Genomic DNA, 27,854 nt, shown 5'->3' on the forward strand with positions numbered 1-27,854 from the left:
GGGGCTGCCAGACTCATCCCCTAGTGCCCTTCTGCCCACCGAGACAAGTGCCTGTGCCTGGGAGGCCTGAGTGGCACGCTGCTCAACACAGGACCCTGAGGCCCTGCAGTCTGCGGGAGTCTCTCTGGCTGTTGCACTGTGCTGGCAGCATCACCGGTAGCATTAAAGACTTCCTGCAGTGCAGTGAGTAGTTGTATGGTTCTTGCATTCTCATCCAGGAGTTGCTACCACTTTCTGTCCTCTTGTGCTGTTAGGTGTCTGCTATGTAGCTTCAGTCAGGGCACTGAAGTGCTCCTCTCCCCTTCTGCAGGTGGAAATGTGCTGCTGCTGAGGTTATCTGTTTCCTCAGTGCCCATCCTGCTGGTTCCAAAAGGTAACCCTACAGTAATTCCCCACCAGGGCAGGAAAATTTCTCAGGGTTGTGCATCAGCCCTTGGCAACCCATGCCACCAGCAGCCAGTCTGTGAGAGAGCAAAGGCTTGCTTTCTTGGTGCTCTGGGCCAGCCATTATGCTCTGCCCACTGCCCTCACCACAGAATCATTTGAGTTGGGCCGGACCCTTAAAGGCCATCTGGTTCAACTCCCCTGCAATGAACAGAGACACTTACAGCTAGGTGACGGCACTCAGAGCCCCTCCAGCCTGACCATGGGGCTCTTACCCTGGGATCTGGTTCTCACATGCCACAGCCCAGCAGCTGGGCTTTAAATTTGAGGCCATAAACAGAGCAGGTGACAGAAACTTGTAATTCCTCTCCATTGTGCACGATTTTCACACAGCAGAGAACACACAGACAGCTGGCAGCTCTGGATTTGTTCCTCCAAGCTGTGCTGGAGTGGCGGTGATTTAGTGCTCATGCAGGCACACGTGGCTCCTGGGCATCTCAGCATGGCTTTATTTGAATCAAGATGTGCGTCCTTCTGTTGTCCCTATGCTGATCTGAGTGTGATGCAGGTGTGACCATATCTGACTCAAACCAGAGCAATGACTGTATGGCTGAAGGAGGCTGGTATTGAGACCAGGGTCCATCTGCAGAACAAGCTGCATTCAAGCTAGGCTCCACGGCCACGCAAAAGTAGGAGACGAGCTCCTGTTTTTAAATGTGACAGCACTGAGAGCTCAATGGAATGTTTGCTTGGACTCTCTCACTGCATCAAGGCCAAGCTCTGCAGCAGGCTGCACAGCACCAGAAGCCGCAGCGCCAGGAAGGCACATGAGTCAGGCTGGAAATGAATAGCACAGCCATCACCGACTGCAGGAGGTGTGGTAGTGCTTTATTCCTAGGCAAACCCTCCAGCTTGTATTTCTTCAACGTGTAGGGCTGGTTTGTGGCTCTTAATGACTTTTGGACCAGAAAGCGGAAGACTTTTTTTTTTGCTCAGTGGGACGCAAAGGTAAGTGCTGCCTCTCCAGGCTATTTCCTAGAACAGATGGATCCATCCCTGTCTTGAGCTGCCACCCTCTGCACTACTGATACGGGGTGGCTGTGGGTCCCCCATCACTCCTGTTGTACATTAAGATATCAGACCACCCCATCCCATTCTCAGATGCACATGGACACTTCCAGTCCTGGGTTCACCTCCACCCACCCTCACTGTGCCACCACAGCCCAGTCCCAAGCCTGCCCCTCTTCCAATCCCCCATGGTGACCACCCTAAGGTTCAACCCACCTCTCCCCGTGGCTTTGTTGCACCTCAGCTCTGCTCCCACAGACATATATGGCCACAGGCACGGGCTGATGGTTGGACTCGATGATCTCAGTGGTCTTTCCAATCCGAATGATTCTATGATTCTCAGACCTGCACCACCCCATCTCAAACCAAGCCCCACAGGGATCCACATGCAGCCAAATCCACCCCACATCCTTCTCCGCAATCAAACACCCATAAGACACCTGCTTGGCTTTCAGCCCTTTATTTCCCCACCCCCTCAGCGACAGGAGCACTTGCAGGCCACCACCACAGGATAGGGGATCTGCCGCCAGGCGCAGTGCAGGGAGCCGGGGGGCCGTGCAGCCCAGCAGTGCCAGGCCAGCAGCTTGAGGTGAGCGAGCTGGGCCGGGTGACAGGCCATGCCTGGGGGCCACGAGCAGGCGGGAGGGCCGGTCCTGCAGGCGGTGTGCCGCACCCAGCGGGGCCAGAAGACGGGCCCCAGGTCCACCCATGTGGAGGTGAGACGGCACGAGGCTCTCTCCACCAGCCAGCGCCTTAGGGGCCGCGCCATGTCAGCGGGCAGCTCGGGGGGCAGCTCCAACCCCTCCACCTCCTTCCACAGCTTGCGGCGGTGCCGCCCGCCGCCCTCCACCAGCTCCCGGCTCATGGTTTCCAGATCCTCCTTGGCGCTGAGGTTGCGGCCTAGCGGCTCTTCCGATGACATCCAGAAGGGGTTAAAGGCCGGGCCCAGCAGCCGACGCAATCGGCCGGGCCTCAGGTGGCGAGGCTTGGGAGCGTAGCGGTAGTCCTCGGGGGAGAGCGAGAGGCTGTAGGGTCGCACCGGGGCCGAGGGACGGCGGCGCAGCAGATGGGCAGTAGGGTCAGAGGTGCTGAACGGCGTTGGCAGTGGCGTCTGAGTGTCTTCCAGGGCGGTGGCACGCAGTGGCAGTGGCAGCAGGCAGAGGAATAGCAGGAGGCAGCAGCGGGGGCCCTGCATGGCGAGCGGTGCTGTGGGATGTGGCAGGCGGCCACGTGCCTGGGGTTATCGACACCTCCCCAGCGTGGCCTTCCCCTTTTCCTTGGTTGTGGGTGATGATACCCGTCTGCCCACCCGCCCGCCTGCACGGGGATGCTTTGCTCCCTGCTGATATCAGGCAGTGGCGGAGCCTCCCACCACAGCGAGGTGTGAGATGGGGCAGCAGGACCCCACTTCTGCCTCTTTTTTCCCCCACATACCTCCATCCGTGCTGCCCCTGGGAGAACAGGCTGCCATGCAGGGGAAGAATCCAGTGCCTTCTTCTCCTCCTCTCCATCCTGCCCCATGGCTGTGTTTGATGATGCACCCAGGACCTTCCCAGCAAAGGGAAGCTGACAGCTTTCGGGTCTTGCTGAGACCATCCCCAGCACAGCAATGTGTCCAAGCCCAGGAGGGTGGCTGGGCAGGCGTGGAAGGGCTGTTGTTTCTTGTGAGTGGCATGGTTGTTTCTTATCTGGACAGCCAGAGCACACACTGTCCCAGGTAGTGATAACAAAGCTGGGTATCTGGAGGTGCCCTCACTGGACAGCCTGTCCTCCCTCTCCAGGGAGGGAAATGCTGGTGAGAGGTCAGATCTGCTCTAGACAGAGAACAAAGCTGCTTCAACCTCCATCCCCAGGTCTGAGATTAATCTGCCCTGTGCCACGGCACTTTTTGCCTTGCTGCTAGGAATTAATTAACAGCTAAAAATAGCAACTATTTGCTCATTCTCCACAGGACTTAGACCCATATCCCAAGGATGAGGTAGGGGTCTGGCAGGCTGAGACATCCATGTTCCCTGGAAATGTAGGGAAACGCATCCCAGAACATAGAGGTGGCGGATCTGTGGGATCCTGCCCACTTCCATCCTCCCATTCTCACTGTCCCCCCTTGGTGGAAGCAGCTGAACCCACAGGAAGGCTGGGAAGAGAGGAGTTAACTCCAAACCCAACCTCAGGGAGAGGGGAAAAAAATAATACAGAGAGAGATCAATGGATCAGCAGCTAGAGCAGAGGGAGGGAAAAGGAGGGGAGAGGGAGAGAGAACGTGCAAAGAGCTGCAGAAGGAGAGAGCTGAGTGTGAGAGCGGAAAGAGGGAGCAGAGGGACGGGGGGATGCAGCAGAGTGTCAGGCATTGCTGACAGCACTGCTAGAAGAAACTGTCAGTGTCCCACATCCTGCTGATGAAGGTCTGCCTCCTCCTCACTGCTGCTGCCCAGGCTTTTCTGGAGGTCTACCCAGAGCAAGCGGAGAAGCTACAGGCTTTTCCTTGCAAAGGTGAGTGCCAGTTTTCCAAGCCTCAGGATGAGCCCAGAGCTGCCCCAGCCCATGTGCAAGGGGTATGCCCAGAGGAAGACTACAATCTTCTGCTTGGGCAATAAGGTCCCACAGGACCAGGACAGAGGAGCTGGGAACAGAGGGGAGTGCAGAGCAGAGATGAGTTTTCAGTGCTGTATAGAATGTGCTAGGAAGAAGTGGTATGAGCAGAGAGAGAGGGCAGTGTGGGGTGAAAGAGCTTGCATGACCCAGAAAGAGTTAATTGCATGTCAACTGTTGCTAGATAACCGTGCCTTTCCATCTTGACTGCTGCTCAATGAAGGACAATTTGTTCTAATGAAAGAACAATAAGCAGAAGGCTCGTTAGGAGATATGGTGTTTGTGCTCCTTGTCTGTGTGTGGTGGTACACAGTACTGGAAGAAGTTTAGCCACAAATCACAGCACCCTGCTCCTTGAGTTTTTGGGATATATCACTCCTTTGTTATGACTATTGTGCTGTATTTTGGGCAGCTCCGAGATCTGCCCCCCCTTTCTCTCATGTCACAGGGAGAGATGAAGAGCTGCACAAAGAACAGAGATCAACTGGAGAATGTGAGTACTGATAGTGACCAGGGACAAGATAGGACCCAACAGCCAAATTCCCCTTGCCTGCACCATCCATAGGGTTAACAAAACCCCAGACCCACAGACCAAACACATCCCACCTGCTTTTCTCAGAGATCCTTTGAATTCTGAATTGAAAACACATTAAATATGATAGAGTATAGTGCAGATTCTTTTCTCCACTTCCCACACTGCCAATTTAGCCACCACCATCCAGCCCATTACCTCCTATCAGCATTACTGTCCTTAGTCACAGGTCCTCTGTGTAAAACAGCTGCTGCAAGAAGAAAGAGGAGCAGTCACTCGTGGGGTGGAGATGGCACGCTTGTGAGCATGGCATGGTGCTTCTGCTGTGGAGTTCCTTCTTCTGGAGGTGTCTCAGCCCCATGTTCAGGGTGGCCATCCCTCTCAATCCCTCCTTCCCTATGTTCTTGCAGCCCTGGCTGAGCCCAGTGGAGCATCAGCTGGGATGAAGACTTGAGATCCCAGGGTTTAGCAGCATACTGTATGTAGGAGTAATGCAGGAGAGGCCAAGCGGTGGAGCAGGAGGTCTTCCAAGCGGGCTGGGAGGTCAGAAGACACTGTGGTGGGGATGCGAATCAGGACTGTCTCTCTCTCTATGCACAGGGTCCCACTGTCAGAGAGGGAGAGATGCCAGGGGGCTGGAATGCCTCCTCTGACAGCCCGGAACTGCCAGCTGCAGGAATCATCGTGCCTGTCATCTTCTCCCTCATCTTTCTTCTGGGCACTGTGGGGAACGGACTGGTGCTGGCTGTGCTGCTGAGGAATGGCCAAGTAAAGTACAACACCACCAATCTCTTCATCCTCAACCTGGCCGTGGCAGACCTCTGTTTCATCATTTGCTGTGTCCCCTTCCAAGCCACCATTTACACCCTGGATGGGTGGCTCTTTGGGGCCTTTGCCTGCAAGGCTGTGCATTTCCTGATTTACCTCACCATGTATGCCAGCAGCTTCACCCTGGCTACAGTCTCCATTGACAGGCAAGTGTCCCCTGTACATTGAGTCCCTCAGCTCAGGGACAATGTGTTTGCCACCCTTGAGCTAAGAGGTAAGAAAAAGTCCAGTCTCCACCCTATTGGGTGCCCTGTAGGGAGCAGGTTGGGTCATCCCAGTGACAGCAGGGATGCCAGGACAAGCAGATTGATCTTTCCACTGTTACTCCTTACCTCCCATACATTCTCCCAACTCCCAGCCAAGCTCTTGGTCTAGTTACCTGTCCTTTCTCTTCCTTACTTGAGCAGAAGGGTTGTAGGCAGCCAAGAATGCCAAAGCCCCAGGAAAGCAATGCACCAGGGGACAAACAGGTAGCTCTTTGTGTCCTATTTCGGCCCTCCTCCCTGACTCAAGATGCACGTTGCTTACCCTTCCTGAGCTAGCACAGCAATGTGGGCAGCAGAGATCCCAGATCCCGTGTTGGGATGACCCCATTCTCACCATAATCCTCTTTCCCAAGAGGTGAGGAAGGGGAGAGATTGGTGGCTGTGTGGGAATGGGTGCACAGATGGCAGCTTCGTGGGGCAGGAGGGCAATGAGCCCCAATCTCATCCACATTCTGTTTGGTCTCTCCTTCCCCTCCCCACCAGGTACCTGGCCATTCGCTATCCACTGAAGTCCCGGGATCTCCGCACTACCCAAAATGCAGGAGTGGCCATTGTAGTGATTTGGTTGTTATCACTACTCTTTGCAGGGCCTTACCTCAGTTACTACCAGATTGTCCATTACCATGGGGTGCCCATCTGCGTCCCTGTCTGGGAGGACCAACGCCGAAAGATTCTGGACATCCTTACGTTTGTAGTTGGATACCTCTTACCTGTGACTGTAGTGAGCCTGGCATACGCCAGGACCATCAAGTTCCTGTGGACCTCTGTAGACCCTATAGAGAGGATCTCAGAGTCCCGAAAGGCCAAGCGTAAGGTCACCAAGATGATCGTGGCTGTGGCCATCCTGTTCTGCCTCTGCTGGCTTCCACACCATCTGGTTATCCTGTGCTTCTGGTTTGGCCACTTCCCTTTCAACCGAGCCACTTACGCCTGCCGCCTGGCTTCCCACTGCCTTTCGTATGCTAATTCCTGCCTCAACCCTATCGTCTATGCGCTCGTTTCCAAGCATTTCCGAAAGCGTTTCAAGCAGGTCTTCACCTGCCTGTTCTTCCAGAACAAGAACAGGAAGAAGAGAACTGGAAATAAAGTTCATATGGTCGCTGTGGACAAAGGTTTCACTAACAGCACTGGAGGCTTCTATGGAGGCAACACTGAGCTGACTCAGGTTGCAAAGGAGAACAATAGGAAGAGGGACACTGAAGGCACCAGACATGCCAGAGCATGGACTCACCAGCTACAAGAAGTTCAGAAGGAGCTGCTGGAGGAGGAAATCTTGGTAACAGCTGGCCATCCCCTAGCCAAGAACACTCCAAGAAGGCCTCAAGAGTGTCTGGCTGCTGATTGCAAATGAGCAAATGCATCTCGGAATGGCACAATCCACCACATCAATGCAGAGCACAGGGACGTGTTAATGTGATGACATTTCTCATGGTCTGGGGGCAGTCCAAGTCCACCTCCCCTTCTGTGGCTCCTGCATCCAGATCAAAGAGGGCCATTGCACTTTACTGCGCTGAGTCTGCACCAACAGCTTGGTTGTACAACCTCTGCAGAACTCACTGGTCATACCTCAATGATACCACCATGCCACAGCAGGTGAACAACTGAAAGGCTGTTGCGCCCTCCCTGTGTACCCATGGCTTCTCTGCAGCTCAAAAGGGAAAGGACCATCAGTCTGGTCTCTTCCCCTGGCCCAGCCCTTCCAGAAAGTACTTAATGGAAGAGGTTTCCTTGCGCTCTGCCCTGCTTAGCCTTTGATTTTGTAAGCAGATACTGCAGGACACTGTCTACTTCCTTGTCCTGCTTGCAGTTCTGAAATATTTCTTGGCAGTTATCCTCAGTTCTTCCCAAGCAACCCTCACAAATCCTCCTCCCACCATGTTGTTCCATCTGATTAATCTCTGCTTTATTTCTGTTCGCCTTTTGGAAATTCCTGAAGGACCGCTGCCTCTTCTTTGTTCTTTATGTAGAGTTTCATCCCTTCCTTCAGGAGTTGTTGCTCTCTGAGCGGTGATGTAACTCGGCAGTATTAGCCCTGCTTGTGTGCTTTACTGACTTAGCAAGATATTATTTTCCATGAAATGAAAATCATGATTGCACTTGTGTGCACTTGGCTCAAACTTAAATCCTCTCTGTTCTTTTCTGTGTGGTGGAGAGAGCTTCCAGGAGGGGGCAATGCCACCACCACTCAAAGGGCTGGAACATCTTCCACAGCACTCCTCACTGCAGGATTGCTGTGGGTCTGATGTGCTCCTGGGAGCACAGTTTCCCATTTGCTGTTCCTCGTTGCCCTCCTTGTCTCGAACAGCTGTAGAAGAGCCTTTGGTTGCAGGAGCTGCTGAATGACCCCCTGTAGTAGAGTAGAGTATCTTTCCAAACCTGACCATGGGAAGAATGGGAATTACTATGGGGATGGGGGAGGGCAAGAAATAAGGTTCACAGAGGATGCTGGAATTTCTCCCTTTCCTAACCTGAATAAAGCCCAGCAATTTCCTTCTCCTGATAAGTTTGATGTGTGCTGAATGCAAACTCTGCCAGTGTAGCATGGACTGCTGGAGGCTGTATGAGCTGGTGGGAGTCCTTCATGGGGACAAAAGGGATGGTGAGATGGTAGGGCAGAGGGACAAGGAGCAGAAGGGAGGACAAGCAGGCGCACAGCATGCGTGTGCATGGAGATAACCCTCCCAGCAAAGCCCTATGCGAGGGGATATGAGGACCAAATGCTGCAGCAGACTCCAGGCTGTGGGAAACCTGCAGGGAGCACACTGCTCACTTCATAGCTAATTCATACAGAGGGAGTAATGCTGGGAGCCCCAGCTGGCAGAGAGAAGCCATTTACTGCCAACCCACTGCCAAGCACCTGCGCCAAATGCTAAATCACTGGAGGCAGTGCAGCTCAGTCAGCTCTGTCCTGAGCTGCACAGACACAGTGTCCTTGCTTGCCCCCTTGCACAGTGGGACCTTTGATAAGCAGGTGGAAGCTGCAGTATCAGGTGAAGAGCTTACAGCCCTGTCTTTGTCCTTTGACACTCTCAGAGCTATGGGCACAATATGGAAGGGATGAGGGGGACATGCAACAGTGGGAACACGGCTTTGCAGAGCCCTGCTATGTACAAGCCATGCAGCAGATCTATAAGCTCTCCCTATTCTTCTTTGCTTGCCCTCCCCAACTTCTGCTTGCATGAATCTTCCCTTCTTGCTTGCTCTGCTTGCTTGTCAAATTCCCAGGTGACGTGGCACTTCAGTGTGTACTGACACTGTAGCACAGCTCAGCAGCAAGGACACCCCTTTCCCCATGCTGGAGCCAACCTGGTTGCTGCACTGGGGATTGTTTTTCTTTTCACACTCAAGCACTTGATGTTGTTTTCTGCACCTTGAACCTCCCACGTCTCTCTTTGTGCTGGAATACGTGCATTGTTTCTAGATCTGTGGTTGCATTTCACAACCCAAAGTGTTGGAGAAAGAAGGGAACAGCAGTCGAGAATGGTGATGCTCTGACCTTGTTCCCTTTTAATGAAGGGTGAAACCTAAATAACATGGGACAAAAAGGATGGGGGAAACCTGGGGAGAAGGCATGTTTAGCACCTCTGCAAGATGTGGCTCCCATTCATTCATTCTGCCTGGATCCAAGAGCCCGCATTTTTGGGGAAGCACATGAGCAAGAGGCTCGATAGCCAAGAGGGAATTCCAGTCTGCCCAGTAACAATACACATGCTTTAACTGGTCCAATAGCTTAAAGGCAGAGGCAAAGAAAAGGTGTTATGTCCTTGATATAAAACTGTCACTAATTAAGGTCGAAGGAACTCAAATGCTCTTCTCACACAGTCTCCCCTCCAGACTGATTAGCAATCAGCAGTCTCTGCTCCCAGCCTTTCAACTTAATTAATGATTACTTGTCATCGCTCAGACTGATGAGCTCGGCTTTAAACCTGCGGGGGCTGCCACACCTGGGACGTGCTGAGCGTGGGGCAGCAGGGACAGAAGCAGAGAGGGGAGAAGATCCAATGGAAGAAGGCAAATGATGGTTGAAGAGCCCCTGGATGAGCTATTTGCCCTGTCTCCTTTATCAGCTTCTTAATCAAAACGGCTGATTCTCTCACCTTGTCATCCCACTGCCTGGGGCTGCTCTCCCACGCTGCCCTGTTGTAGTGTACAAAGAAATCATCTTACTGCCTGTACCTTTCCGTGACGGAGAAGTTGAAATCCATCTCACTCATTGAACGAGCGGAGGAAGCAGATGAAAGGCTGGAAGGTTTGCAGGGATGCTTCCTTAGCAGCACAGAGGATAATTACTGTGATGGATTTGGAGTCTGCTAGAAAGGCGAAAGTGAAGGAAGTAATGGAGTTCAGATGTTGGCTTGATACCCTGGAGCTTAATTATCTCAACTGCTAAAGACTGAAAGGCAGCAGATTCTTGGTGTTTGTGCATACCGCAGCACACTTTGCATTCACTGGCATAGGCAAGCAGCTGCTGCAGAGAAAGACCCTTTGCTTAACAACATCCATGACACCTTATTGGGAGGTTTGTACACAGCTATTGCTTCTGCTTGAAAGAGCCAGATCCTGAGCCTGGCTGGTTTTGTCTGTGTCTTACAGCATGAGCTCTCTGTGCAGGGTTGAGGGACTGGCGAGGTCACTGCTGGGCTCAGTGGCTGTGGGTACAGCGTGTCACTGCAGAGCCGTGCTGTGAATGAAGGGGGAAACAAAATGCATATGGAGGACAGGCAGTGGTGAGCAAGGCCTTGGGTCAAATCCTGTCTGCCAGGGAACAGTGGCACGTGTGGCCCACCAAAACACGGTGCTTAGCAGTGTAAGGCAAGGGAAAAGGGGAGGTTGGGCAAAGTGTAACGTCAACATAGCGGAGGAAAGACAGTGGCGTTGTTTGCATTGTTACTGCAACAGACACCTCTGGAATAGACTGAAAGCAAGGGAAATATTCATTGCTGCCTGCTGCACCCCTGCCTTTCCACTCCAAGCATACAGTCAAGAGCAGTCATGGAAAAACTCCAGCACCAGGCAAACAAAGACTTGAAGAGCTGTGGACAGCAACGTCCTGAGCACTCAAGCTAAAAGCTTAGCTCTGAATCTCAGCTAAGTGTGTTCCTGGTTGCAAGGAAAGCTTCCAAGCTGCATCTAGTTTGCAGACATCATCAGCAGCCAAGGCAACTGCAATGATAAGAGCACCCCAGCCGCCTGCTCTTTGGCACTTTAATGGTCTCCTCAGCAACAAGGTTGTTGACTGCCAAGTGTACGTGGATACAAAGCTTAGGCTGACGCAATGACAGAAAGACAGAACAGAACAGGCTGAACACAGAAGTCACCAGCTCCTCACCCAAGGGACCACGTTGTAAAGCCCCTGCCCAGATGTCAGGGGGCTGAGGTGCCAGGGAGGAACAGCTCTTCACAGCGCGGCCACTTTTCTGGGCACAGGGCAAGGCACGAGTGCAACCACTTTATCCCCACCAGCTCCACACTTACACAGGAGCACAGACTGGGCAAGGCTGCTTTCCCTCTTCACAAAGCATGCCACCTCTCAGCTAGATGCAGTCCCCCTGAGATTCTCTTTCCCTCTGTTTGTACAGTATCACAGCAACTAACTAGATTTTAAGTTTGGATTTCTTGGCTGTGGGAGCCGAGATCAGAAGGTGAGTCAGCAGCTGCGTACTCTGATCTGCAAACAGGCTGGTGTTTGAATTCAAACAATTTTGTGTTGTCACTTCCAATTTCAGTGCCACAATTGGGAACAGCAGTTACTGAACCCAATGCTGTGCCCACGGCCTGAAACATCAGTAAAGGGGAATGAGCTGTTCTGAAAAGAGAGAACTGGACAGGGAATTCAAAAAAGGCTGACAGGATTTTATTGAAGTTTGAAATATGAAAAGGTCAGATTGTCTCCCACCCCCTCAGAATCCTTCCCATCCAGCACATCATAACAAAGTACCAGCACTCACAGTGACAGCCCCAGCCAGCACAGCTTCCAGCACACCTAGAACAATGCGTATTCTGATAGCTCAGCTTTGAACACGGAGGCCCAGTGAGCCTTCTCCTGGCTAAGCAGCCAGACATTAGAGAACACGTCTCTGAAGAACGTTGCAAACAGTGGCTGTTAATATGGTTTAGCTGAATCCTAAAGAGCTGACATGATTCCTAGCTGTGGGGTGCACATCACCACCAGCATGCCATGTCGTTTAGGTGGGCATGCAGGTGGGAACTGCGGCACATTTTCTTGTCATCCTGCTATCGCTCACGCCCCACCTCCAAGACTTCACAGATCCCTGCTTCAAAGCAAAACTACCGTGTCTCTGTTACCAACCAGAGAGCAGCAAGGGAGATTCCCCGCATCCTTCACAGCTGCATTACTCTGGGCTCCCAGCAGAAGTCGTTACTCGTTCCTCAAGCTGAACTTCAGACCCTGGAGCTGTGCGTCTCCACAAGCAAGAAACACACGATGGGTGTCAGCCAGTTTTGGGTTTGGTGCTGCTGCCGCAGCCACAAATCCACCTCCACCCCAACCCAACGATGTGGGGCACCTTCTGTTGCTACTAGACCCCTGGCCTGAAACAGCCAGTAGTGGATACAGAAAAGTCACTTAGAGTGACTTTGGTGGGTTTTTTTTTCTTCAAATAAAATGTAGATGCATGCCTAAAACTGCAGTAGGATTAAGTCATTCCCTAACCCTCATTGTTGCATCAGGGTAGCCCTGACCTGATGCCTCCCTGGGTATTCTTCACAAGTGTTTCACTCTGAGATTTAAGCACTGTCTTTCAGCAGTGCTTCAAAAACCAGGCCCAGTGGAACCTGTTAGTCTGATTAAAAGCATTGTATCCCAGCCCTAACTGCTCAGATACTCTGCAGGCTCTAGGGAAGTTTAGGATTACGTCTTGGTGCATGCTTCTTAAGGCAGTGTGTTTGCTCAGCTGCTACCACACGGAATTAGGGACGTGTTATTCCTATAGTACAAAGCCTTCTGTTGTCCAAGATGCCCACTTCCCACCCCCCCATGCAGTTTAATACTGCAGTGGTGGCAAAAGATGCCTGTTGCAAGCAGATAGATCTGTGATGCGGGCGATTTTCCATGGCATTAGCCACCACCTGCACTGAACTGGAGTGCTAAGGAGAAGGCAGAATACCTCTGCTCTGGAAGGGGTACCCTATTGAGTGCCAGCCTATTTTTTTTCCCCAAAAGTCTCAGCTGCAGCACTCTCTTGTCAAATCTTACTGCCTCCTCATGAGGCAACCATGGCAGCACCCTCAGGGCCCGTGATGTTTATTCAGAGATGCAGGCCTTCTTCTCTAAGCCTTCTCCTTCTGGATCACAGAGATGAAAGGACTTGGAAGCCTGTTACCTCTTCTCCATCTGCATCTGCAGGCTGAGCGATGTGAAGCTGGCCAGGAGGTCTGTAACCTCATCCACCTGTCAGAAGAATACAGTTGGCCATCAGGCACAGGAACACAGCTGCCCACCACCACAGAAGAAACCCCCATGCAGCAAGGACTATTCTTCCACCAGGATCGCCAGTAATGCCCAAACTGAGCGTATGCTACAACTCCTGCTGGCTCCACAATCATGCTCAGAAAAGTCCTAATCTAAGGCAAAAGGAGCTTTTGCCCTTTCCTCAGGAAGCTGATGCTCGAACTCCACCTCAGGCAATACAGCCAGCCCTTAAACAGAAGTGTGCTGACGCATTACCCAGAACTCAACAATGAGTACTTGTGCTACCTTCTGGCCTTAAAATGATTGTGCCCTCAGTCGATCCGATCTTCAGCTTCTCTGCTGAGCTGCTAGGCACAGTAACGCTTTCTGCATTCTGAATTCCAAACAAAGGAGTCATCCATCTATCCTGGCTACTTCACCCAGCAACAGCACATCCACAAGCATGTCTTCAATGTCACCTTGTTTATGTAGCTGAATTCTCCTGAACGCAGAAGTCACGGCAGAAACAGGTGAGTCACAGTAGCTCAGCACTACCTACCTGCTCCTTTGTGCTGGTCATCTGTAGCTTAGAGCAGAGGTCATCCAGCTGTTCCTTTTGCTCATGCCTCCCCAGACGGTCCAGGTATTCCCGCAACATCTGGATAATCTGAAGCCACCAGGAATAAGAGGAAACATCAGACAGCAGCATCACGCTGGGTTGCTTTTAGGAAGAACAGCTAAACTGCCAAGCACAGACTTGCTGCTGAGTACATGATTCATAGAAGAGAGTGCATGCAAAGCGACCGGAGAGCACTAAAGGTTCTACCAGAGGCCAGGGAGTCACCAGAGGTGTCCATCAGCCACAGGCAGACCAGTTATGATCCGTCTGTGTAGTTTTAGAACAGGAAAGAGAGACAAGCTCAGCTGAAGAAGTACAAGGTTTAGGCTTGCCAAGAAAGCACCAAGCTTTTCTTCATGGCCAGCTGTCTTCCCTCACTGTGAGGAGCAGGAACTTCCCATTCCTGCAGGATCTGTTTGCACACAAAGAATAAAAACCCTTATGGCTATTCTATGGTTCCTGAAGCAATGCCCACACCTCATGTATGTGAGGCAGCATTGTGACTGCTTTCCTTTCCCATGCCCCCACACACGAGAGCAGTGCAGAGTGCACTGAGAATGCCTGACAAAGTAGAGTCCCTGCTGAAATGTGTGTGCCACAGCTACAACCCCATGCTCTGGTTCCTCTCCTGCCACAAGGCATCCATCTTACATGGCTGCTGAAGAAAAGAGTGTGTTCCATGCAGTCTGAGAAATAAGACATTCAATGCTTGGCCTAACACAGCCAAATTACCACACAAAAATCAAGAGAAGTAGTTGGAAAAAAATCAACATATCTGAAAACAGAAGGAAAAAGCCAAACTTTCCTTGGATAAGCTAAAAGCCTAGAGACAGGTAATTAAAACAGCTGCTACATGATCCTTGACCAAAAGAGTACTGAAAACTGATAGAAGCTGTAGAGCCTTACCAGAGCATGGGATTGTTTCTTTTACCTGTTTCACTTCAAGGCGCACAGCCTCCAGGCTGTGGGAGATTCCTTCCTGTAAGATGTTTAGCTTCGACTTAGCGAGGTGCAGCGGGGTCCTGCCAGCTCGATCCAAGGCATCGACTCTGGCCCCTGCAAATGCAAGAGTAAGGGCAGAAAGGGAGGTCTGTCTTAAAAACTTGGTGTTCCTGGGGAATATCGACAGGGGCAGGGCAAGAAAGGGACAGGCAGTAATTGTTATAGAGGAAATGTTACCTCCGCGCAGCAGCGTGGTGATGACGGGAACATGGTTCGTGCAGGCAGCTGGGGAGGGAAAACACAGGACACACAGCTCAGAGGTGCTACAAACAACAAAGGAGTTTCTGCTCAAGTGTGGAACTTGTCACTTCCCAAAAGGTTTTTTTGCCATAGGAAAGAGGAACAGCTCCACTGTTAAGCATGACCTCATGCTCAGGGTACTTTGGCTAGAACACATCTCACACTCCTCAGGACAGGCAGAGGGAAGGAAAATGGATTTTCTCTAACTCTGGCCCTCCTAAGGGGTGAGGCGAAAAAAGTGCTAAGAATCATAAGTCTTTAAAGCTGGGGACGTATAGTGTGATGCACAGGAAAAAGGAAGATGCAGAGGAAAAATAGAATGCAGTGGTCACCTCATTTCTCTGCATGCAAAGGTCATCTGACTGGCACTTACCCAAGTGTAAGGGAGTGTTTCCCAGCCCATCTCTCTGATTTGGGTCAGCCCCATGATCCAGAAGCAGTTGCACTGGAAGCAATAACACAGAGCCATATTAGCCCCTTCCCTCTGCCCCACTGACAGCACCTTACTGGGGTGAGAAGCTTGATTTGGTAGAGCATTGCTGACCCATAGGTCCATGTGGCAGCCAGCAGGCTGCAGAAGGGATGCTTTGTTCAGCTTACACAGACAGCAAATGGAAAATAAAGAAAACCCTCTGAAATGGACAAGTTGGATGATCGAAGATCCCTTTCCCACTCACCAATGTGATCGTTGCCATTGCAGGAGGCAAAGTGCAGGGCTGTCCGGCCTTTGTCATCTGCAGCACAGGGGTCAGTTCCATCCTCCAGGAGTTGCTGCACTGACAGTGCCAAGGAAGAAAAGGATACAGGTAAGTTGAAGGGACACCTGATCAGAAAGGGGTGATGCTACCAGTTCTTCTGCAGGTAAATATGGACTCTGTCCATGGTCAGAGCTCATAAATGAATGCTTCCATCAGTTCATGAAGCAAGGTATATTGTGAGCTGGAAAGTAGAAAATTACAGACAGCCCCCCATGCACCCCATCCTGAAATGTCAGGGGTTTCTACAAGTCAGATCTGTTTCCAGTTATTCACAACATGGTCTGATGACAGGCAAAAGAGAAACAATGACAGTGGGCAAACGACATATGGCAATATTGCTGATGAATACTTAGTATCAAAACCGAACTGATCTACAGTACAGAGAAGTAAAGAGAGTCACAGAGAGGCTGGCCGGGGCTCTGATCTGTGTCACACTATGTCATTTATCACACGGGGTATGGCTTAGAATCATGGAAGTGCAGAGTATCCTAAGTTGGAAGGGATCCAGAAGGATCATCGAGTCCAACTCCTGGTTCCACACAAAAGACCACCCAAAAATCACACCATATGTCTGAGATCAGACAGGCTTGGATCATCACTTTTCCATTTTGCCACAAGACTACTTTTCTACTGCTGACAAGTGGGCAAAAGTTACTTACCAAAAAGCTGGAGTAATAGCAGGCTGTTAATTTAGCCTAGGGCAGCTGGACAATCAGCACTATGAACCCAATACAGTGAAATAAATCAGTATTACTATCAGCCTTGCTCTGTTCAGAGAATGGAACAAAAGGCACAAGAAAAGCAGCTTCTAGATCTGCAGCATCTAAAGCACGATTTCTGCAGACTATCTGCACCTTCCTCCTCCTTGTGCTCTGCTGACACAAAGGGCTTTGACAAACTGCCCTTCCAGGAAGTGGCCCCATGTCAGGTTGGCAGAATTCTCACCTGTATCCAGATCATTGCCGTTGGCAGCCTCACGCAGCCTCTTCAGAGCTGTGGAGGAAAGAAAGCCATTACTGGGAAGCGTGGAGGAGGAAGGGGAAAGGGAAGGGGACAGGGGATAGGGAAGGAAAGAGGGAAGGGGCGAGGAAGGGGACAGGGAAGGAAGGGGAAAACCGCTCCCGCTCACCGTGGCTCTCCTTGCCCGTAGGCCCCAGGTGGCGGTGGAGGCGGGCGGCCCTGCGCAGGCGGCGGGCCGGGATCTTGCCGGCGGGCTCCTCTCGCTGCCACAGGACGTGCAGGTAGCCGAGGGGGGCTGCCGCCGCCCCTCCGAGCGCCGTCCCGGCTCCCAGAGCCGGTTCCGACTCCGTCCCTGCCGCGGACTCGGCCGCGGCCCCGCCACCGCCCTCCATTCCTTCACGGGCCGGGCTGGGCCAGGGCGCGCGGGGTGCGAGAAGAGGGGCGGAAAGGGTCGTCGCTATAGCAACGGTTCTCTCGACCAATCAGAGTCGCCTCAACTCAGCGGATGCAGCCAATGGGATGGAAAGGAGACGAGAAAAGAGGCGGTGTCTAGGGGGCGTTGACGGGCAGGCAGACTCTCCAATCAGAGAGAAAAACCTCTAAAGACGGGCAGTTATTTCAACCAATAGACAGACTGAACAGCTTCCCCCTTCCGCCGTAGCCTTTTCCGGCCGGCCGCCCGGAGCGTGCCGCTTGGTCCCGCCCCCTCTTCCTGGCCGCCCAGGGACCGCGCCGCGCCATGGCCTACCCGGGGGAGGATTACGACAACGATGTGCGGGCGGGCCGGGGGGCTGGGGCCGGGGCCGGGGTGGGGGTCTGCGGCTCGGGCTCGTTTCTGTAACCTCGCTGCCTCGTCTCTCCACAGGCCGCCTACGACCCGTACGCCTACTCCAACGACTATGACATGCACACGGGTGAGTGCGCTCCCGGGCCGCCTCGCGGGGATTGGGCTGTAGGACTCGCTCCTACGCTGCGCCTCTCTCCCCTCAGGAGACCCGAAGCAGGACCTGGCCTACGAGCGGCAGTACGAGCAGCAGACCTACCAGGTGATCCCCGAGGTGATCAAGAACTTCATCCAGTATTTCCACAAGACCGTGTCCGACCTCATCGACCAGAAGGTGTACGAGCTGCAGGCCAGCCGCGTCTCCAGCGACGTCATTGACCAGAAGGTGTATGAGATCCAGGACATCTATGAGAACAGGTGGGGCCGTTCCTGCGTTCTTGTTTCTGGACCATAAAAAGAAATGCTGGCATTGTTGTTTCACTTCTTTGAAATAGTCTGAAACTTCAATTGATCACCGAGGAGAAAAGAGGAAAAAAAAAAAAAACAAACCAAAAAACCCCCTATATTTCTGGGCTATTAGTGTAACATAAATCTATGTGGGTTGTGACCTGTCTGAAAGAAAGTACTGGTTTTGTATGTTGGCAGTAAAAAGTGACCTCTACATTGGCTCTTTGTAGACTGAGGGATGTGCTTTAGTAAGAAATATTGGTGATAGTTGGACGGTTGGACTGCGTGATCTTAGAGGTCTTTTCCAACTGTAGTGATTCTATGATCTGTGAAGATATTCCCGCTCTTGCTTGTAGCTGTGTTTCTTTACCATAAAGAGAATGCAAGTAGAACACATGCAGCCATTCCATACTTAAATGCCTAGGGCCCCCGGTTTAGGAACGATGTGGAGCTGTTGGAATGGAGAGGAAAGCCACAAGATGATCAGAGGGCTGGAGCACCTCTTCTGTGAAGAAAGGATGGGAGCTGGGCTTGTTCAGCCTGGAAAAGGCTGTGAGGAAACCTCATTGTGACCTTCCAGTACTTGTAGGGAGCTTACCTACAGGAGGGAAATCAGCTTTTTACATGGGTAGGTAGTTATAGGGCAAGGGGGAACAGCTTTAAACTAAAATTAGATGTTAAGGGGAATTTTTCACTGAGAGGTTAGTGAGGCACTGGAACAGGAAGTTGCCCTGGAACTGGCAGTCCAGAGAGGTTCTGGATGCCCAGTCCCTAGAAGTGTTCGAAGCCAGGGTGGATAGGGCCCAAGGCAACTTGGTCTAGTAACTGATTTAATGGTTGGCAATCCTGATGCTAACTAGGTGATCTTTGAGGTTCTTTCCAACCCAAGCCATTCTATGATCAGTTTTTTAACTCCTTTGTCATTCTCATTCTTTGCTTCAACACTGGAGTTAGTAAAGGGAGATAGTGTTCTACTTCTGTCAAGTCTAAGCCCTCTGTATTATGCTGTCTAACTCCTGCTCTTTGATACTAAGAAACATTTTCTTATACCACATGACTTATCTTTCAGCTGGACAAAGCTGACGGAAAGGTTTTTCAAGAACACCCCATGGCCAGAGGCAGAGGCCATTGCCCCACAAGTTGGAAATGGTAAGCATTTCTTTTCCACTCTCTTTCCTTATCAGAGAATGAAGGAACTAAACCGCTTTTGATATATTAGTGAGCTGGTGCATGGTTTTTATGATTTGTTGGTCACTGATCTTTGTTCACTGTGGCAGCTCCTTCTGTAGATGCCTGTCAGAAAGTCAAGTGAATGAAGCATCCTCTTGTCTTTGTTAACTGTGGCAGTTGGAGCACCACCAGTGCTTCAGAGATCCAGTTGCCAAAGCCTTGTGGTTTGCTGATGTCCAATTCTCTCATCTTTTTCCAGATGCAGTTTTCCTCATCCTATACAAGGAGCTGTATTATAGGCATATCTACGCTAAAGTCAGTGTGAGTATTTGCCCTGTGTCTTTTGGTTGTGCTTGGCTTTTCTGCCATAAAACTTAACAAGTTGCACTGCTACTACAGCATCACTGGTTCCATAACTTTTGCGAAACAATATTGAATAGACTTATGAGGTATGGGGCAAGTGACAATTAGGGAAGTTTAAAATTCTTGCCTTTTGTCAGTTTAGTAAGGATTTGCTGATTTATGAAAAGCAAGACTTGTCAGTCTTCCTGAGTTGTCCCCCCAGTCTTGGAGGAAGAGGAAACTGCAACAAAGACTGTCTTAGTAAATAGTTCTTTTCCTCACAAGTTCTGTTTTGTTTCCAATTCTGTCCCTTGTCCCATATGGGGAGAGAGTGAGCAGACAGTTGTGTGGTGCTGAGCTGCTGCTGGGTTATATGACAACAGTGAGGTGGGGAAGAAGGAGATGTTGGGAAGTAGCTGAATTTTCTTTCAGTTAGAGCTGTATAACTGCATGACTTGTAGGTCAGTTTGTTTTGTGTGTTTTTTCTTGGCTCTTTATTTGTTCTTCAGATTAGCAGGTGTGTGAGGGAGTGTCACAAGAGGAGTTTGAGTTACTTGTAATTGGAAGACCAGATGGGGTCAGAGTGCGTTGTGGATAGGAAAAAATGGGCATCACAAAGGATATAGGAGAAGAAAACAGAAGGAATAATGGTCTGAAAAAACAAAAAACAAACCCTTCTTTTCCTTAAAAAGGCTAATTTGAAGTCAGTAGGAAAATCAGAGTAGTTCTTGTCTGTAAGAAAGAAGCAGAACTGGTGTGTGACTTACATGGTGAATGAGTAATAATTGCAGTTTTGGTTTGGACCAGAGGGTGGAGAAATGGGTTAATGCAGGAGTCTTTTTGAAGTTCCCGGATCAAAGACTTGCCTTAACAGGTGAAACTGGTTGCTTGAATTGTTTTGTAGGACGTTCCCAAGCTGCCCATGGGGTGTCTAGAGGTGACACGAGATAATTCTAGGAATATGATTCCCTCCTGTGTTTATTGGTCTTACAAAGCATTTAAAACTAATTCTTTATGCAGAGGGCGGTGAGGCACTGGCACAGCTGACCAGAGAACTGTGGGTGCCCCATCCCTGGAGGTTCAAGGCCAGGGATGGGGCCCTGGGCAGCCTGAGCTGGTGGGTAGCAGCCCTGCCCACAGCAGGGTTCTTTAAGGCCCCTTCCAAGCTATTCTATGATTCTATGATATGATTGTCTAGAAGCAGCTGAGTGTCAGGATTTACAAAGGCTCCTCTTGAGGGGGAGGAGGACAAGAAGCTGTGGAATAGGCAGTTCCTATGTCTGGACAGCAGAAGGAGGAGAAGGAGACTTAAAGTGTTGTATTCGCTTCATTGCTCAGTTGTACTAGAAGCTACCTGGACTTGAAAAGGCAGCCTTTTTCTACTAGACAATAGTGAGACAATTTCATGCCTTCTGGATGGTGTCAGTGGTTAGTGACTGCTTGAATGTCAGCTCTGATGTCGCCAAAACAGACCTATTGCTATGGCCATCCTTTATAGGATATTGCCCATAAGCTTAGTCTTGCTGTACTTCAGACTAAATGGACTGTACTGTTTTCTCATTGCAGGGGGGGCCCACTCTGGAGCAGAGATTTGAATCTTACTACAACTACTGCAATCTTTTCAACTACATCCTCAGTGAGTTGCTGCAATTAATCTTTGGTTTGTGAATTTTGGAGAAGACTGAATGCAGAGGATTAAGATGGAGAAAGGGAGAGAAACCAAAACGTGTTTGTTTATAGCTCACAAGCAGATAAGTGGTCTATAAGCTTTCCATATGTTTAAATTTGCAACGAAGAGCACTTTACACCCGTGCATTTAAAACCACAAAAAGCCCAAATAGTTGACAGTGCTTTCTGAGAAGCTTAAAGAAAAAAAAATCACCTTCTATCTTGCTGACAACTTACAGCTTCATTTTGGTTTTTGATCAAAGTTAGGAACTTGCAGTGGTATTTCACAGCTGCTTACCCTTCTTGAGTCCACTTGGGACAAATTAAAATGTTTGTGACTGCCTGCCAGTCTTGCAGAGAAGAGTGGCTGGGATAGACCCCTAAAGTTTTTGTGCAGCTTCCAAGAATCACTGCTGTTGAGCATTCACACTTTAGAGATTAACTCAATGCACGCTCATATTCCTTAAAAATAAAGTACCTGAGATAGGCAGAGCTACATATTTACTTCCTGCTGGAAGCTTCACTCATCTTCTGTGTTTTTCAACTTGCAAAGCTTCTGTTTTCTTGATTTATTTTATTTTATTTTGTTCCTTCAATTCTGCCACTGTCTTTGCTCAAGGCATTAAGCCTCTCATCTGCTACTGATGTTCTTCTGCAGATGCTGATGGTCCTGCTCCTTTGGAACTGCCCAACCAGTGGCTCTGGGATATCATTGATGAATTCATATACCAGGTGTGTGACCCTTAAGACTGGGGTGTTTTTGGTAGCCTTGTGTTAATGCTATTAAATTTTCAATCATCTCTGTGGGGCTCATATCAAAAAGCTTAGGTGAGTGCTGTTATTTTGTGGGTCACAGAATAGGTGTCATTGTAAATGTACAGGTTTTGTAAGTTACTGAGAATTGTCTGGGGAGTCTTGAACTGATACTGATGTTTCCATTTCAGTTGCTGCTTAGCTTTGGTTTGGTTTGTTATTTAAGCTCGGCTGCATTTCTACCTGATTTGTATAAGGCAGCTGACTGAAATCTGTTATAATCCCAAATACAAGATCATACTAGTTCTCTTGTGTTCTGTGGTTTGACTATAGTTTTGAATTTCTTAAAATGACTTGGTTGCTCTCCTCTTTAGACATCAGATACGTATTTAGTTGCCTGTCCTAATTGTCAGAGATCTTTCACTTTGTTCTGTTTTCTGGCCTTTTCTCTCAGATTGCCTCTGTACAGTATCAGATATTCTCTAGGTGCTTTAATAGTGGAATAATTTACCATATTAATTGCCAGCTGATCTCAAATTAGCCTCTCTTTCCATGTCACTTGTAGCTTGTACTGCATTGTGTGATCAACACGTGAGCTTAGTGCACTTAGATGTAGCACATCCAGACCATCCCCTCACCATCAAGTCTGCTCTTTCCGCACAGTTCCAGTCCTTCAGCCAGTACCGCTGCAAGACAGCCAAGAAATCTGAAGAAGAAATTGATTTCCTTCGTTCCAACCCCAAGATCTGGAACGTGCACAGTGTCCTTAATGTGTTGCATTCTCTGGTGGACAAATCCAACATCAACCGGCAGCTAGAGGTCTACACAAGTGGAGGTGAGATAGCTGGGTGAGGTTGGTGTCTGTGCTGCCTCGCTTTGATTTGACCAAGCTCTGTTACTTTTGTTTGGGAGCCCAATCAAACCCTTAGCTGGGTGAGGGAAGGGAACCTGGTGTAGGGAACCTGCTTTGGCAGGGGGTTGGTCTCAGTGATCTCTAGAGATCTTCCAACCCCTACAATTCTGTGATTCTGTGAAGAGGTTCTCTAAACCTTACATGAAAAAATGGGAAATGGAAAAATCTCTTGCTTCTTTTGCTTAGAAGCAAGAGACGTTGAAAGAAGGGCTTGCTCCTTTAGAGGGCAACGTCATGGTTTGTGAATTTATTTTTTCTCTAGGTGATCCCGAAAGCGTGGCTGGTGAGTATGGTCGTCACTCCCTCTACAAGATGCTGGGCTATTTCAGTCTGGTTGGGCTGCTGCGTCTGCACTCTCTGCTGGGGGATTACTACCAAGCTATCAAGGTTCTGGAGAACATTGAGCTCAACAAGAAGGTAAGAAGATACGTTGTAAACATCCCACTGTAGTTTTCCAAATGCTTTTGTTTAGTTAGGCTCCTGAAAGGTTGTCCTAATGAATCGTACAGCTGAGGAGCTGTTTGTAGCTGCTGCAGTTGTCAGGAGTTTGTTTATAGGATTAGCTGGAAGAAGCCTCTGGTTCCACAGTTGTGTATGCTGAACACAGCTGGAGCTTTGGCAGTAAGTCAAGCCATATGATAATGACTGTTGCTGTTGTAACACATATGTTCAGTTCTTTAGGAGGTTTGTTTGCTGTGTTGTGCAAGGCAGTGTAATGTGGAATATTATTTGAACTGTAAGTGAAAGCACAATACTAGTAGGATACATCAGTTCCACCTTGGTCTGTGCCTCATGCTGTTTTTTGTGACTGTTCTCACTGTGCACACTCCTACCTTGCATGTGTTTGCCCTAAATACAGATGTTACTTGTGACAAGTGGTATTAAAAAAGAAAAAAAGTCCAGCTGCAACACGGACTTGGCCCAAAGCTTGGAGTGTACTGGCAAGAATAGGAGTTGAGCAAAGCAATGTTATGCACAGTGTAAGAGTCCTCTGCTTGCAGAAAGCTGGAACTGGGAAACATGGGAGACAAAATGATCTGCTTATTGAGGCAGCAAGGAAGCTACTGCAGGGATGGGTGTGAGGGGGAGGTATCCTGAAATGTGTGACAGTGGATTGAAGGCCAAGCTGTTCAGGCTGAAGGTGATTGTCTCCCCTCTAAGACTGTCTGTTGCTCCATCCTTGTCAGAGCATGTACTCTCGGGTGCCTGAGTGCCAAGTGACCACTTACTACTACGTGGGCTTCGCATACCTCATGATGCGGCGTTACCAGGATGCCATCCGAGTCTTTGCCAACATCCTCCTCTACATCCAGAGGACTAAGAGCATGTTTCAGAGGACAACCTACAAGTATGAGATGGTAAGAAATAAAATAGGTATAGGCTTCCCAAAAGAAAAGGCTGCTGTCCCCTTTCCTGTCCCTTCTTTGGCACCTGATAAGCTCTGTCCAGTAGTCTGACCTTATATTCCTGGACTCATGGTAATTAAGGGATCATTTCACCTTTAATATTTTCTGTTGGCTGTTTTGCTGATTTCTTTAGTTGCTCACGATTGCTCCTGCTCTGCTTGCATGTTCCCCTTGGGCATTGTTGCTAATGGGTGTCAGCTGGAAATTATACTCTTGCCAAAGATTCTTACATCTCAGTCCCACTCCTATCTCAGTGTACTTCCATTATCAGATGTATTTCCATTATCATGCAGTCATTCACAGATTATTTAAACTTATTGTGGGTAAAACAAAACTCATGTCTCTTTTCAGCTAAGCTGCCTCTGATGTTTATTTTGTTGTGTTTTTTTACCCTCTGCTGCTGCTTGTTATCCCTGTGAATCATTTCTAATTCACTTGCATAACCAAATCGTGCAGTTCTTAATTCCCTGACACTTCAAACATTTAGTGTTCAAGTTTTAGCTACACAGCTGTTTAAGACTGAGCTCAGATGAATCTTCCTTCTCAGTTTTTTCTGCACTGGCCTCCCTAATAAGTCTCTTGCTGGTCTGTGTCAACAGTGTCTCTTAAACTCTCTTCCTTCCCTATGCCTGCTCCTCTGCACTTTCTTGCACCAAAGCAATCAAACCAGTTTCTGGCTATCCAGATTCTGTCTGGCTCTGGATACATTCACTCCTTTGTACTTCGTCCTTATAGTTTCCTCTTTATCACTGATGATAGCCATGATACAGCATGCATCTGCTTTGCTCAAAGTGCTGTTTCTTTGCATTGTCCCCCTTGAGCATTAGGACCTTCAGTTCTCAGGGTGAAGGGTCCATCTGTGAAAAACGCAGCTCAGCTCTCTCTCACACCGTAAGTCCTGAGCACATTGTCAAGCTAACAGGCTGTCCTCTCTGTCCCAGATCAACAAGCAGAACGAGCAGATGCACGCACTCCTTGCCATCGCCCTCACCATGTACCCCATGCGTATCGATGAGAGCATCCACCTGCAGCTGCGTGAGAAATACGGGGATAAGATGCTGCGCATGCAGAAGGGTGATGCTCAGGTCTATGAGGAGCTCTTCAGTTACGCTTGCCCCAAGTTCCTCTCCCCTGTGGTGCCCAACTATGACAACGTGCACCCCAACTATCACAAGGAGCCTTTCCTGCAACAGCTCAAAGTCTTTGCTGATGAGGTTCAGCAGCAAGCTCAGCTCTCCACAATCCGTAGCTTCCTGAAGCTCTATACCACCATGCCTGTGGCCAAGCTTGCTGGCTTCTTGGACCTCACGGAACAGGAGTTTCGCATCCAGCTGCTTGTCTTCAAGCACAAGATGAAGAACCTGGTGTGGACCAGTGGCATATCTGCCCTGGATGGGGAGTTTCAGTCTGCCTCTGAAGTTGACTTCTATATTGACAAGGTTGGTATCTGTTTCTTGCTAACTAGGAAATTCCTTTACCCCAGAAATTCTGGAAGAGGCAGCACCAGCTTATAATCCAGTCTGTGGGAAATATTCCCGTGCTGTGAAGGACTTCTCTGCCTACAGTGAAGCTGTAGCCCTGCTTAATAGAAGTGCCAGTAGATGAACAGTGATGGGATACTTTTTGTCAACCAAGACAAAAAGTCCCTAAATGTCATCCCCCAGACAAAGGGTATAGTTTGTCAGTGACCTTGGGAGGCGGTAGCTGAGTGACACAGAGTGCTGTCACTGTTAGGTGGGATTGTCAGTTTTGTAGGTATCCCCTACATTTCTCCTTTGCTTGATAAAGAAGGAATCTTGATCTGTCATATTACAGCTGTGTTTTTCACAGAAGCAGCATTTAGCCCTGTCTGCTCAAGATGATATCTAAATGCAAGGTATAGTCCTGTCACCAACCTGCCTGTGGAACTCAACACAGTGGGAGGTCTCTTCTAAGAGTTCATTTGTCAAAGGAGACAGCAGTAGCTATTAGGTTTTTGCTGCTACCAAACAAGGGGAACAGATTGCTGCTTGTTCCTTGTTGTAGAGCTGTACCCGCAAGATCTCACTTGTGCTTTGTCTTCCTTGTGTACCTGAACCAAACTGACTTGCACTGTGGCCTAGCTCTCCTACTAGATTGCACCACTCTTAGCTGCTGGTAGAGGGAAGCAGAGCATGAGTCAGGGTTGGGACTGTCAAACTGCTGCACAGAGAGCTGAAAATAGGCAGAGTGCAAGAATGTGGGAAATGAATACGATGTGAGTTTAGGATCTGTCAGGTAAGCAGAAGGCATTCCACAAAACCGAATACTTGCTGTGGGTCTAGTACATGTCAGGTATGGGTGTAGGGCTGGAGTGAAGCCCCTTTCATTGCGCCTCCTGTTTGGCAGTGCTTGCTGTCTCCTGGTAGCACAGTCCTTTTCCTGACCTCGTGCTCTTCCTTCCCCAGGACATGATCCACATCGCAGACACAAAGGTTGCTCGGCGCTACGGGGACTTCTTCATCCGCCAGATCCACAAGTTTGAAGAGGTGAGGCCTGGGCAGGATAACTGCATGGTTCTGTAGGAAAAGTGGGGAAGACTTTGGGCTGTGCATGGCTGGGAGAAAGCATGTTTGTGCGTGACAGCTGAACTATGCCTTGCTGGGGCAATCCTCAGCTTTGCACGGCGCTGGGCAAGGGCAGGTGGTCTGAGCAGCAGCTGCTCACTTATGAGGAATGTTGGGTTTGTTTGTGTGAGAAGTGCTCATCCAATTGAAACTCATTATAAAGCAGGACGGTTTTACTTTCTAGAGTTGCTGATTCCCTTGTCCCTAGATAATTGTGGCAGTTCTCAGTAATGCAGCAAAATCACATCTACACCCCCATAACCAAAAGTCTAGAAAGCAGCCTCAGATTTCTGGAGAATGGATGACTTCAGCGTTGCACTCAGCAAAGAGGTGACATGCTGCCACTGCTCTGTTCTCTCAGCAGACGCTGCTATGGGATGGAAACTTTGGCAGCAAATTCTGAAACAAGGGGATGGCTGAAGGTTTCTCTGTTAGTATACTGTTGCTAGAACATCACAACTTCTCCCTAAATCTTCCACTGTCCTTCTGGAGAGGAGGAGAAAGTTTGACTAATTCCCCTTCTATTTCACACACTGCCTGCACCTGCATGAGAGCATTTTTGTTGGTGGGTTGCAGAGAAGGGAGTTAGAGACGCTGGATTTGGGCTGCTGAAGGGATCAGCTGTGTATGCCAATCAGTGTGTTTTCTGACTTTTTGCTTTCTTCTAATTGCAGCTGAATCGAACCTTGAAGAAGATGGGCCAGAGACCCTAAAAATTCTGTGGATGCAGCAATCAGCCTGAACGGAGGAGTGGGTGGGGGAGATTATTCTCCTTACTGTGAGGGAGGGAAGCTCAGGATTCTGGCATTTCTGGAATCTCCTGTGGCTCAAAAGGTTTTTGTACTTTAAATAAGCAGACTCATTTGGCTCAAACCATTCTGCAAAGGACAAGACATCTAATAAAGGAGTGGAATTTTCCTGGTGAGCATTCAGATACTGATATGCTTTTTTTAATTTTTCCCCTTCTTTATATAAGAACATAATTGCATCACAAGATACAGGCAGCTGCTGTTGGTTTGTGCTGTCTTTAGCTAAAGCTGTTGCAGCTGGGGAGTAATCCTACATACTGTGTAAGGCACAGGGTGCAGCAAACAAGGGAAGGCTGTGGGACTGGTTAACAGAGAAAATG

At 49.5% G+C, this 27,854-nt stretch overlaps 4 protein-coding genes across 4 annotated transcripts; 2 read left to right on the plus strand and 2 right to left on the minus strand.

The window, feature by feature from the left end:
* Nucleotides 1-1,927: 1,927 nt before the first annotated feature.
* On the minus strand, nt 1,928-2,647 carry LOC306952686 (noggin-1-like; the record flags this gene model as incomplete). Its single annotated transcript, XM_079543425.1, has 1 exon — nt 1,928-2,647. The coding sequence occupies one exon, from the start codon at nt 2,645-2,647 to the stop codon at nt 1,928-1,930; it is 720 nt and encodes a 239-aa protein (XP_079399551.1).
* A 2,550-nt stretch (nt 2,648-5,197) lies between these two features.
* Nucleotides 5,198-7,018, plus strand: GALR3 (galanin receptor 3; the record flags this gene model as incomplete). The annotated part of the gene is made up of 2 exons (XM_079538484.1): nt 5,198-5,547; nt 6,151-7,018. 2 exons carry the CDS (start codon nt 5,198-5,200, stop codon nt 7,016-7,018), a joined length of 1,218 nt encoding a protein of 405 aa, XP_079394610.1.
* A 5,988-nt stretch (nt 7,019-13,006) lies between these two features.
* Nucleotides 13,007-17,049, minus strand: ANKRD54 (ankyrin repeat domain 54; the record flags this gene model as incomplete). Its single annotated transcript, XM_079550902.1, has 8 exons — nt 13,007-13,078; nt 13,638-13,745; nt 14,629-14,753; nt 14,877-14,924; nt 15,313-15,384; nt 15,617-15,715; nt 16,643-16,690; nt 16,827-17,049. 8 exons carry the CDS (start codon nt 17,047-17,049, stop codon nt 13,007-13,009), a joined length of 795 nt encoding a protein of 264 aa, XP_079407028.1.
* Nucleotides 17,050-17,396: 347 nt separating this feature from the next.
* EIF3L (eukaryotic translation initiation factor 3 subunit L) lies at nt 17,397-27,438 on the plus strand (the record flags this gene model as incomplete). The annotated part of the gene is made up of 13 exons (XM_079542996.1): nt 17,397-17,429; nt 17,523-17,571; nt 17,648-17,858; nt 18,958-19,037; nt 19,318-19,379; nt 20,967-21,036; nt 21,727-21,800; nt 22,485-22,656; nt 22,997-23,151; nt 23,922-24,092; nt 25,082-25,579; nt 26,567-26,647; nt 27,400-27,438. The coding sequence occupies 13 exons, from the start codon at nt 17,397-17,399 to the stop codon at nt 27,436-27,438; spliced, it is 1,695 nt and encodes a 564-aa protein (XP_079399122.1).
* Between the last annotated feature and the right edge of the window lie 416 nt (nt 27,439-27,854).

Source organism: Tetrao urogallus (assembly GCF_951394365.1).
Source record: "Tetrao urogallus genome assembly, chromosome: 1".
NCBI lineage: Eukaryota > Metazoa > Chordata > Aves > Galliformes > Phasianidae > Tetrao > Tetrao urogallus.